Raw genomic sequence first — 12309 nt, 5'->3', positions numbered from 1 at the left:
GAGGAGACTTAATATTCAAATTATGTTTTATGCATATACATATGCATATATACACGGGCCAAACTCTATCTTCTACACATCTGATTTATGCAGATATAATAGAAAGTGGACTGGCCTGTAGATTGAACTATGTTTTAAAATCATTTGATACACTAAAAAGTAACCTTTTTAGTGTATCAAACACAGGCTATGTTATCTGTCTTTAATGAATACAAACCCCATACTGGCTTGCCGTATATTTTCAATAATTGACATAAAGGAAACTAAAGAATGTATAATCTCAACTTGAATCTTTGAGAGTTCTCATCATTTTTTATTGTTTTTGCTAACTTTCTATAAACTTATTGGCTGGAACAGTAGTGGATTGTATTTATTTGTACTTCCTTGTCCTGAAAAAAAAAAGGAAGTAAATTTTACATTTTTCTAGAGACTGTGAGACTAAGGGCTTTAATTTCTTGAATAGTAAATCCCACATTAAAATTACTTATGGATGTCTTAAGAAATAATTTTATCTTAATTATTTATATTATATTACATAAATTGTCATATCATACTTGTATGTATATCTTTATTTTAGATATTATATATGAGAATTAGTATAATTATTATGTCTTAATAGGATATACAAAATCAAACTTTTATTTACATAGGAACTTCTGAAATCATGCTGCAAGATAATTCATCAAAATTCAATTTTATTGGCCATAACATTTCTTATATGTATATTCCAGTGGAAATAAGCATAAGATATAATTCTTATCATAGAAGAGAATAATTAATACTATTTATTTTTATTACTCTTAATTGAAATCTATTACAAAATAATTTCATATAATTCAAAACTTACCACATTGTCACTATTTAATAAGATGGAGGCTGAAATATTTTCTTTAAAGAAACCTCGAATTTGCTACACATGGTTAATTTCTTTGTTTTCAGTTCCACCAAGTATACCGCTCAAAATCAACCTCGGGAAATGAAATGACAGCCATTTAACATAATCCATTTGGAAGTCTCTGTTGGCACCACAGCAGCACATCATTGGTTTACAAGCTTGAAGCACACGTAGTGTTTTTATTACTCTTTTGATACATTTTTGCTGAAGAAACACTTCAGAATTGTTAATATTAGGTTGACTATATCTAATGGGCAAATACACTGATACATTTAACTATATATTTGAATATACAATACAGGGGTAAAACTTGTGTCTGAAAGTTTACAAATGTGTGTTGGCTAGAATAGTACTCGGTAACTTCATGTGTTGCACTTTTAATTTTTCTTTTTAGGTTCTCAAACTGAAGATCACAATGCAAATTAAATAGCCCTAAGTGTCCCTGAAGAGCTACTGTGTGTTGTATAAAGGCTAAGTAATCCCTGCAGTGTCAGGGGGTTACTGTTCAGCTGTTCGGGATCATGAGATGATATCTCAGCACTCATAAAACAGAGGACTCAAAACAGGGGCGTACATGGAAGTACAGATCATTATGACAGTCCTGGAAATTATCCACAAGAAACGTCAACACCATGTAAGCCAAAACAACACTACTGAATCAACATTTACAACTTTTGTTCAAAATTAAATCCAATACATAGGGAAATTTCACAATGAAACATTAATGCTAATATAATAATAATTTTCTATTTGGCTTATTCCAAAATATGCAGGACTTCAAAAACATATGGGATGTCTTTTCTTAAGCATTTAAAATACATAATATTTATTCTGTACAAAACAAATAATTATTCTGTATTAGCTATTTTCTAGAACTAGTCTTAAAATGTTCAGTCCATTTAGAAAGGCACAGTGAGGGAAGCATAGATATTTCTTTAAGTTTGCACATTTCAATTCAGAAGAATAAGGGGGTAACTTTGGCCCCTGTGATTTAAAAATCTCTTCCAATTGTATCCTTTGGTCTGAATATTTACATAGTGGTTTCTTCCCATTCAAGCTCAACATCACCTATAACAGAAAGTAACATGTTACAAGAGAGTATTGAAGTTAACAGTTCAAAATTTAAATGTTTCATGATAAAAATATAATGTAGACGGAAAAGGTATTATTAGCCCAATTTGCATTAGAGAGAAGTTAAAGAAAAAAAAAAAAACTGATCTGTGCCCTAATCTAGCTTCTTAAACATTTTTAACATACGGTTATTCTGAAATTTATGTTCCTACTGTAGGTGGTAAACTAGTAAGTTGGGTACATATTGTTGTTTCTGTTTACCTTCCATAGCGTCCAAAGAGTCCATCTTCTGAAGTGCTGAATAGTTAACAAAACAGATGGGCTGATTACTTCCCTTATTCGATAAGAGATCCAGAATGCACTGGTGTAAAAAGATATACTGTGCCTAGACACCAAAGACAGAGTGGGTAAACAAATAGATTGATGAAGAGTTTTATACAGAGAGTTATATTGTTAAAGCTAAAAGCAGTACTGAATTCATCAAATAAATAGCTAAGTTATAGACACAGAACTTATCATGGTATATATATGATTTTCTACCATTTCAAATATGAGGCTTTCTAAATTCCTGTGGTCTCTTGAAGCTTCATGTTTTTTTCTAACACTTGTCACTAAACACCAAGTGTTAATATATTCTGTTACTGTGATTATAAGAAGTAGAAAATTGTATTACTTAAATTTGTTTATGAGTTTCCTTCTTTCTATTAGATCTAATTGAGTAAATTATCTTACAGTTTTCTTGTTAGAATGACTTTTGGAATATAAATGCTAAATTTACTTTTGAAATCTGTGAGTGAGTATATCTATATGCCATCAGTGCATTTAAAATATGTTTAACAAATCTGTTAGTCACCTGGATATGTGGCCTACTTAAGGTCAAGTATTTGGTCCTGCTTTGTAAATACAAGGCAATGGATCATTGAAATACCCAAACATCCAGGTAGTGGACAAGGACTTCTAACATTGCATTGGAATGTTTGGGCTAAATTCAGTACCATTTGGATCCTTTAAATGTTTTCAATATAATTCAATAACCTACTAGCATCTCTGAGCTTAGACCTTACCAAAAGTAGTTAAAGCTAAAAAAAAAAAAATGTATATTTCAAATCACCCTCATTTGTACCTAACATATCTGACTTTAAAGGAGTATCATCAAATGTTTAAGACATATAATCAAATTGACAATGATTTAAATAGAACATTCTCAAAAGTGATCGGCCTCATAGGTTATATTAATATCTATTGCTACTATACTTCAAACCCTTTTGGAACTCCTCTATTGAAATTGTCTTCAGAAATTGCTAATCGTTATTAGGAATATCTATTTCTTTGTGGATTACAAAATGTTTCCGTGAACATCTCATTACTGGAGCGTCAGTTTTATGGGAGCAGAACTCTGTCATATTCACCGCTATATTCTGATTACCTATAATAGTGTCTGGCACATAGTAGTTGCATAATAAGTGTTTGTTCACTTAGTCTCATTTAATTTTCACAGCTAGGCAATCTTTACCATTTAAGGACAGATGTAATTTAAAGAAAATTCAAATGTCATTAGGTGTCAAGCTTTGTAAATGAGGTGGATGATCAAGTTTATAGAATTCAATTTGGTAAGAAATGAAGTGTTGTTATAAAGCAATAAAATTTCTGTTGAAATTGCTAGTAAGTTACTTCTCAAGGTAATTCCAAGAGTGTGTTTTCAAACATACACGAAACAATGAATTACATTATTGGCAGAAATATGTTGACACAGTATAATCTTTCTGGAAATCATTTAAATTTATGAGTTCTAGCATTAAAAAACACATTTGAATTTGAAGTCACATTTGATATGTGAAACTTCTGACTGTCCTGATTTCATCTTCTCCACTGGAAAGAATGATAGGTGTAAACTTTGCCAGCAGAGGAGGCTGAGCTCTGTGAGACAGTCCTACAGGTTCCAAGGTCCCTCTGCCATTATGTGTTACTGCCAAGAAAACAGCATACTGTTATGAAAAATGTTTAATCCCAGTTTCTGCCCTAGAGAGCCATATTACCTTAAGAATTAAACTCTTCTGATGCACAATTTCCTCACCTGGGGGTGGGAGTGTGTGTCATAAATCCTGTATTGTAAGACTTAAAGAATTTAACATATGTAAAATGCCCCACAAAAAACTGGACACCCAAAATGTTAACTTTTTTTTCTTCCCCTCTATGAGTTTACACCAGTAAATTTCCATTTACTTGAGGCACTAAAAGTATCTTAGGATATTAGCTCACTACAGAGAGTTCTCTCAGAAAGGCTTTTCAAATTTCCTGGGGCCACAATGTATTGTTGTTGGTTTTGTTGTTGTTGTTTGCAACAGAGTCTCGCTCTGTTGCTCAGGTTGGAGTGCAATGGCACAATCTTGGCTCACTGCAACCTCTGCCTCCCGGTTTCAAGCGATTCTCCTGTTCTCCTGTCTCAGCCTCCGGAGTAGCTGGGATTATAGGCATGCACCACCATGCCCAGCTGATTTTGTATTTTTAGTAGAGACAGGGTTTTGCCATGTTGGTCAGGCTGGTCTCCAACTCCTGACCTCTGGTGATCCACCCACCTCGGCCTCCCAAAGTGCTGGGATTACAGGCATAAGCTACTGCGCCCAGTGCCCAGTGCATTGTTTTTTGAGGGAAAGAAATCAAAGCTTTCTCCTGGGTAAGGGCCATGCCCCTCAGTGCCTTTTAGTGGCAGTATATTGCTGAAGTTGCTGCTGTAGTATGTGCTAAGACAGGAACATTCCTCATAGAAACTGCAATCACTCTGGAGTGCAGAAGAAAATAAACTGCTCTTGTGCAAGGCAATGCTGGTTTGTAAGCACTGGAGGTGAAGTGTGGTCATTTTTCTGTTTGTCACCACAGGGAAAAAACAGTGAAGAGTCTAACTTCTGGGAACTAAGACAGATCAAAGAGGGCTTCCGGGTACCTGATTTTCAGCGAGGAGAGAATCTTACTGGACATTTACTGCCTGCTGGGCACCATGTTGGTGATTTACAAACTTTCTCTTATTTAATAAGTTTGTGAAAAGTGTAACAGGGCTATTTTACAAAAGAGAAATAGTTCAGAGAGGCTAATTAAACAAAGTCACAGAGCCAACAATTAGCAGAGCTGTATTATGAATTTAATTCTCTGACTTCAAAAACCTTCCCTTTCGAATCCCTGCCCCACTCTCAAATCCCCATCCCAAGCTGTGACAATTTGTTATGGCTGGTTAAACAGAATAATGTATGAAGTTTATAACATTTTGAGTACTAACTTGGGTAAAATTATTAATAGACATTCTTGAAGACACTCTTTACAGAATTCAATTCTACAAAGTTGTAGAGCATAGAAGTTTTTTCTACTTTTACTGTTTGAAGATTGACTCTAGACACTAGAAGGAAACCATCAGTTCCATCCTCTATCCTACCCAAGAGAGCGAACCCTTAATTTCATTGAGAGCACTGATCCCAGTGTGTATGTGTACACCTGGGGACATGGGAGGAAAATGTTAGCTTTCTATTTATCTTTATTTTTAACTAAAAAAGAGAAGGAAATTGAATTTTAATAACGATTAATAGTTGGATTGATATTAGAGCCTTCATAAGACCCCTTAAGATGAGCTACCTAATTTGTTAGCCCAACTTGGATTAGAGAGAATGCAAAATGTAAAGTTCCATTACAAAATATGAAGTTCCTGTCTCAAAATGTAATTTTAAGATTTTCAAAATAGTGACAGCAAACATTAAACCAATTTCAGGGCCCTTTTGAGTGTGAGGACCTGTGAAACTACCCATGTTGCATACCCATGAAGCTGGCCCTGGTCATGTATAATATTCCATTTCTGAAGTATCCTGCGGGAAGAGTGACATTTAACTCTTTTGGTAACTCAATATATGAGGGAATGTATATGCATTATATTACCTAGTTCACCTAACTAATTATCACAGAATTGAAGTAGCTACGGAAGATTACTACAAAGAGACTGTGGATTAAAGATAATATTTATCATGCAAGCCCAAATGGATGTCAAAAAATTGGCAAGGCTGACACATTCATCATACTCCTGGAATACTCCTGTAGCCATACTAGGAGGTAAAAATAACAGCAAGGTAATCAGACCTGACAAAAAGCTAGACCAGCTTTTTTAAAAAGCATAAAAACTTAAAATATATACTTAAAACAACTATCAAAAGAGAAATGCTTTGTCCTAAGTGTATATTTTATTTATTGAAAATACCTAATGATAATAAGAAGCCTTAGCAATTAGCAAGGTTTTGAAAATATTGCTTATTCAATATTTATCTCATGCTTTTCAATTTCTCATTTTATTTATGTTTATAATTTACATAATTAAACAGTCTACATTTAAAGGTAAATATATCTGCATTAGAGTGGAAGCTCAAACATCTTTCCTAAAAGGGACACTTGTCCAAAAAGTTTGGATATCTCTGGTCTAGAACAGCATCTTCCAAGGAGGATTAATGTTCCATGACATAGTATTACAGGTTTGGATCAAAAAGTGTTGAAGAGTTCTACAATCAAAGTTTAAGAAAAGTTGTCCATACAGCTCCGTCTTTGTAATTGTCAGTGAAATTAGCATTAAGGCCCTAAACATTTAGGTGTTTAAAAATCAGTTTAATTACTTTCTCATACTTATTTTAACAGAGAACTCTTTTTCTGAAATCTTTAACTACTTTGATACCACTTCTGTTTTCTAGAATGTAACCTGGAAAATACTGTTACAGCAGGCCTGCGTATTTACTGCAAGAAAATCTCTATTTGTATAGCATACAAATTCCAATCCAAAGCTATAGATAGGAATATTGTGTATATTGTAGTTATACAGACTAGGGTTTGAATTTTGGCTCTGGCACTTTTCGGTAATATTATCTTGGAATATCACTTAACTTCTTGGAATATGTGCTTCCCTGTTTGTGAAGCAGAGCCAGTAATATTTAGTCTGTTGGTTGGTTTTACTGGCCTTGCCTTACAAATAAAGAAATTAATTTAATAAAGATTAAATAAGATAATACATGTGAAGGGTCTAGTATAGCACCTGGAACCCAGCAGACACTCAATAGAGGCTTTTTAGCTTCATTACCATAGTACTGTGTGATTTTTTAAAATAAAAATTGGATATATTTTGTAAATTTTTTTGCCTACAAACCAAAACAACAAACAAAAAACTCCCAGTTAATAGTTGATAGCCTGCTACAATAATCATTATTAGTACTGGTATGCAATAGGGATACATATGGAGAAGTCAAATCTATAAAACTTCATTACAGTCAATATTTTAAACTGTTTTCCCAGTTATAACTTTTCAAAAGATAATGATATTGAAAAGATATTGATTTGAGTTCATTTCCAGAGATCCCAAAGTTGCTAAACGATAAAGATAAATCAATTTTATAGGTTATTTCCTACATGCCTATCAGTATAACAAGTTAAGATGAGCCATCAGTAACAATGTTGCAGGGTGACTATGGCACGTGGGCATTAGTTCTCCTATAAACTCCGTCAGCTGCCCTCCCGAAGACCTCCCCTAAAGGCTTATAATGTGGGAAAAGAGGGTGTTTGCATCCACCATGCAAATACAGCTTCAAGCCCATGTCCATACAGATTGCTGCCACAAATTCTAGAACGTTAGAATGCAGTGCAGGTTTAGAGATCTTACCAGATTCTGCACCATGCACATTCTTTCACTTCTCAGTTCAGCTACTAGTCCATATATATCCACAAAATCATGGTCATTTATATGTTGTGTTAAATGGTCCAGAGCAATAAAAACTCCAGTTCTTCCAACTCCAGCACTACAGGAAGAGTAAATTACATGAAAATTACTCAGTAAAGTGTTGTTCATTTTGATGGGGATAAAGATAATGAGCTATGATAGCAATAAATCCTAACAGTTTCTTCTCTTATTTGGAGGCAGGTTTTCTTTGGAATTTCTTTGGATTTTTAATGGTTACCAAGACTATTTAAACAAGGCAAGATGATTATCATTAATATGCTATCAAATATTTGAGTTTCTCTTTCTTTAATCAGTGGAGCTTAACCTCTTATTTCTTAATATTTTAGGGGGTGTTGTTGAAGTATAGAGATTTTTTAAAATCACTGAAAATTCTTAATACCAGAGACTCTGTATTGACCGAATATTCAGTTACCAGCAGAAATGCTAAACGTTGCAAATGTCAAATATTTAGCTCATATAGCATTTTCTTTGCTTCATTTTGAAAAATAGTCTTGCAATTGTCCTTTTCACTTTCTTTCTCAAGAATTTATTTTGCCTCCTATAGATAATAAAATTGAAAAACTATTTCTATTTAAAAACTTATATTAATACTCAAAGACAGGCACGTGCTTCACAGAAACTGTTAACTGATAAACCTCACAAGGTCAATTCAGAAATTCCTATTATCAGAAAGACAAGATTCCTAGGAAATTAAATGGTTAATAGAGGAAGTTAATCTAAAAACTTTTTTTGAAAGGTCATCTAGTCTTATAAATATTACTTTGAACCACATGAAACTGCCATTTTTGTAGTTCTGTAGTAAGAAACATTCAAATATTGGCAATTTCCTATGATTTGACCTAAGAAATTGTGAGCCTACAACATAAAACTGATTATAGTAACATGTATACATACATGCCACACAGCAATTGAATTGTCAAATATATTTTGAGTGTCAAACACTGTTCTGGGCACCTGGGTCATAGCAGTGGACAATGTAAAGTCCCTGCACTTACAGAGTTTATAGTCTAGAGGAAAACGACACATAAATAAACAGACAAAGAACGTGCCTGGTGGTAAGGAGTCCCATACTGAAAAAAAGATGAATCAGGTTAAGGAGATAGAGGGTGATAGGGTAGGATAGGGTCAGCAGAGAAACCTTCTCTGCTAATGTAATATTTGAAAAGAAACTCGCATAAGGTTAGGGTGCACACCCTGTGGGTATCTGGGAGAGGATCATGGTAGCCAGAAGCAGCAAAATGAGAACAGACCTGAAGTGGGAGCATTTTTGAATGTTCAAAAATCAGGGGACACCAGGGAGGTGATACAGTGATGAGTGAGGGGTAGCCAGAGATGAAAGTATTTGCTGGTGGGTTAGATGTGGAATGTGAGAGGAAGCAGAATCAAGAATGACTCCAGAGCTTCTGGCTCAAACAGAAGGGACTTGCTTTTTACCAAGATAGGGACAACTGAGCAGGGGTGAATTTGGAGATTGAGTTAAGAGTTCTGTTTTGTCCACATCAAATTTCTAGAACTTTTTAGTCATTCAGGCTGTCAAGTTGAATTGGAAGCTAAATGTAGAAGTCTGAAGTCAAGGTGAGAAGTTGGAGTTGGAGATAAATATTTAGTAGATGGTTTTCAAATGATATTTAAAGATAGTCAACAATATGAATATACCTTCTTCTTATCTCTTATCTATTTAAATCACGAAGGAGGAGACTCTACTCTTTTTGAGGCTAAAAAGGAGAAAGTACTTTTCTTTTAGTGCCCATGGCAGTGTATTTGCATGATACGGAGAAACTGAAGGCAGTTACTGCCCATCAAAGGTTTTACTCATCAATGATGCCAGCATAAAATTAATCACTGACTGTAGAAGCAAATCGTTGTACTGTTTTTAGTATATACTATTATATTAAGCTTTTTACCTATATGAAGGGATTTGAAATTGAGAAGGTAAAAATGAGGCTTTTGCTTTTTGTTCTCATGTTTTATAAATACAAGCATTGTTCATATATTTTATAATGAGCAAGCATTTATGTATTAGTCTTATGATTTTAAAAATCCAGGAATTTATAGAAAATTTATAATCATTTAAACTACATATTGAATTTTTTAAAATAAAAGTTTAAAAACTGAATGAATTTATCTTTTCTTACATACAGTATTTAACCACATTAATTATAGTACACTCCTGTTAAAAAAATTAAAAGTTATTTTTACTTAAAAATATTTTTATTGTGGTGAAAGATGAATAACAGAGAATCTACCAATTTGCCCATTTTACATGTACAATTCAGTGGCATTAAGTACATTCTCAGTGTTATGCAAATATCAACACTATATATTTCCAGAACTTTTCATCATCCCAAATAGAAGGTATTAGATAATTTTTCATCTCTCTCCTCACTAGTAACCACAACTCTACTTTCTGCCTCTATTTATTTACCCATTCTGAGTATCTCATTTAAGTAGAATTCATGCTACATTTTCCTCTAATCTCCAAACTTTATGTGTGAAAGAGACTCAAGCCAAGACTGATTTAGATCTATCATGTCAGAAAACATAAATCATACCAATGTGTCCAGAAATGCTAAATGTGATACCTCTGAAGATGGCAAGCTGGAAGAAATTTACATGACCATTTTATAAAAAATAACCAATAGAATTATAATAATAAAAAGACCAATGGGTTCAAAGGCCATTTCTGGCGTTTAATAGATGTTTCTAAAAATATCGCTTTCTTACCTGCAGTGAACAATCATAGGTGTGGTGTCATGTGCTCTGCTTGCTCGAACCAGCTTCACAAAGTGAATTAGAGCGGCACTATTCTCAGGAACCCCATGCTCTGGCCAGGCAGTAAAGTTACACTGTTGAACAGTCATGCAATCCCCATGCTAGACAAAGGGACGGATTAATGAATGACAAAACTATTTAAGTTCCACAACGAAGGCTGAAGGCAATTGTCCCAGTTTTTGAAGGTGATCTTTTAAAAATGACTGTTTACCAAACGAAAGAAAATGTTTTCATTATTTCCTATAAGAAAGATTTTTACTGTTACAATAGAGAATTGCCTTTCAGTATGAATGAAAACAATAAGAAAGCTTGGAAATAAATCTTAATATAGAACATTAATATTCAAACATAGCATGCTATTTTGTCACACTCAGGATAACAGGTATTGAAACAATTTTGACCCAAAGCTTAAATGAACATTTTCACAAATTATTCCATACACAGGTATTGAGTATCTGTTATGTGAAAAGTATAAAGATCCTTATATCATCTTCTGTGTGTATAGGGATTTATATAAACTGATAAAGTGAGATCCCATACTACCTTTTCTATATTGGCTGCAGATTAAATAGAAAATCAAATTATTGGCAGGGTGCAGTGGCTCATGCCTGTAATCCCAGCACTTTGGGAGGCCCAGGAGGGTGGATCATGAGGTCAGGAGATCGAGACCATCTTGGCTAACAAGGTGAAACCCCATCTCTACTAAAAATACAAAAAATTAGCCGGGCATGGTAGCGGGCGCCTGTAGTCCCAGCTACTTGGGAGGCTGAGGCAGGAGAATGGCGTGAACCCGGGAGGCAGAGCTTGCAGTGAGCCGAGATTGCACCATTTTGCACTCCAGCCGGGAGACAGAGTGAGGCTCCATGTCAAAAAAAAAAAAAAAAAAAAAAAAAAAAAAAAAAGAAAGAAAATCAAATTATTAGGATTCAGGAGATGAGTGACTTGGGAAATTGCTGTCTCAAGTCAAATATTACAGTTTCTTCATTAAATAAAATAAAGCTGGTGATCTCGGCATTTTCTCTCCTTCTGCTCTTGTCAACCTAAGAATGTGATGCTAATTGGTTAATACAGACTTTAACTAGAGTGATCTGGAACAAATACTGTGACATTGATACTAAAGTTGGATATCGATTCAAAATTCTGTTCAGAAGACAGTACAAAAGCATTGTTGAATACACAGGTGTCCTTGAAAGGGATAGTTCTAGAAATCAATTTTATTTTAGACATTTAGATCCTTCATATTTTATATCAGGTTCCCTTGTCCCCCCCTTTTTTTACCCTTTCAATTTTCAGATCCCTGATAGTCCAATCTATTTGAACATCCTCCATTAGCTTTGTAATCACTATATCTCCAAACACGGTAACTGGCTTGTTGTCCTCTGGCCAATACTGATGGCATCTGATCTGCATTCAGAGAAAATCATCAGTCATAACAGTCATTGTTATATTGATATATATATGTATATCACAGTTATTACGACTAAGTTAAAATTACTTTATAGATGTCCAGGTTATTGATGACTCACAGTATTAGGTGAAATAGTCACACATATGTTAACACAATTGTAAAACAACATTTGTGAAAACATTTTCAAATAACTTACCCTTCCTTTTTCAAAACACTGTGTTAGCATTACTAATGTTTTTGCTCTGGTTTCCCACACCATTCTCCAAAAATCTCCAACTGTTCCTGGTAGTGGACCTTGAGTAGCAATAAATTCGTTTGGACATAAATAGCCCTAGAAGGATATAATGAGAAACATTGCATCACTGTGTTCATAGATATAGTGTTTTAGTTTTCAAAGCATGAAACAAATGC

General features: G+C 34.1%; 1 protein-coding gene and 1 long non-coding RNA gene across 2 annotated transcripts in view; one reads left to right on the top strand and one right to left on the bottom strand.

The window, feature by feature from the left end:
• The window catches only part of LOC126931248 (uncharacterized), an 83332-nt gene that overhangs the window by 26329 nt on the left and 44694 nt on the right, over positions 1-12309 (top strand). Inside the window, exon 2 of the long non-coding RNA XR_007717801.1 lies at positions 1290-1529. This is a non-coding gene — a long non-coding RNA (uncharacterized LOC126931248). The remainder of the gene's footprint in view (positions 1-1289; positions 1530-12309) is intronic.
• Positions 1523-12309, bottom strand: part of PTPRQ (protein tyrosine phosphatase receptor type Q) — a 212754-nt gene continuing 201967 nt past the window's right edge. The window contains exons 39-44 of the mRNA XM_050749268.1: positions 12095-12229; positions 11769-11894; positions 10443-10591; positions 7641-7776; positions 2228-2351; positions 1523-1963 (exon numbers count right to left, since the gene is read on the bottom strand). Coding sequence (XP_050605225.1) covers positions 1926-1963; positions 2228-2351; positions 7641-7776; positions 10443-10591; positions 11769-11894; positions 12095-12229 — 708 coding nt within the window. The 3' untranslated portion in view covers positions 1523-1925. The remainder of the gene's footprint in view (positions 1964-2227; positions 2352-7640; positions 7777-10442; positions 10592-11768; positions 11895-12094; positions 12230-12309) is intronic.

This window comes from Macaca thibetana, chromosome 11 (genome assembly GCF_024542745.1).
Source record: "Macaca thibetana thibetana isolate TM-01 chromosome 11, ASM2454274v1, whole genome shotgun sequence".
Classification (NCBI taxonomy): domain Eukaryota; kingdom Metazoa; phylum Chordata; class Mammalia; order Primates; family Cercopithecidae; genus Macaca; species Macaca thibetana.
Note: the sequence above shows the minus strand (reverse complement) of the source record. Positions and strands in the feature narration are given on the sequence as shown.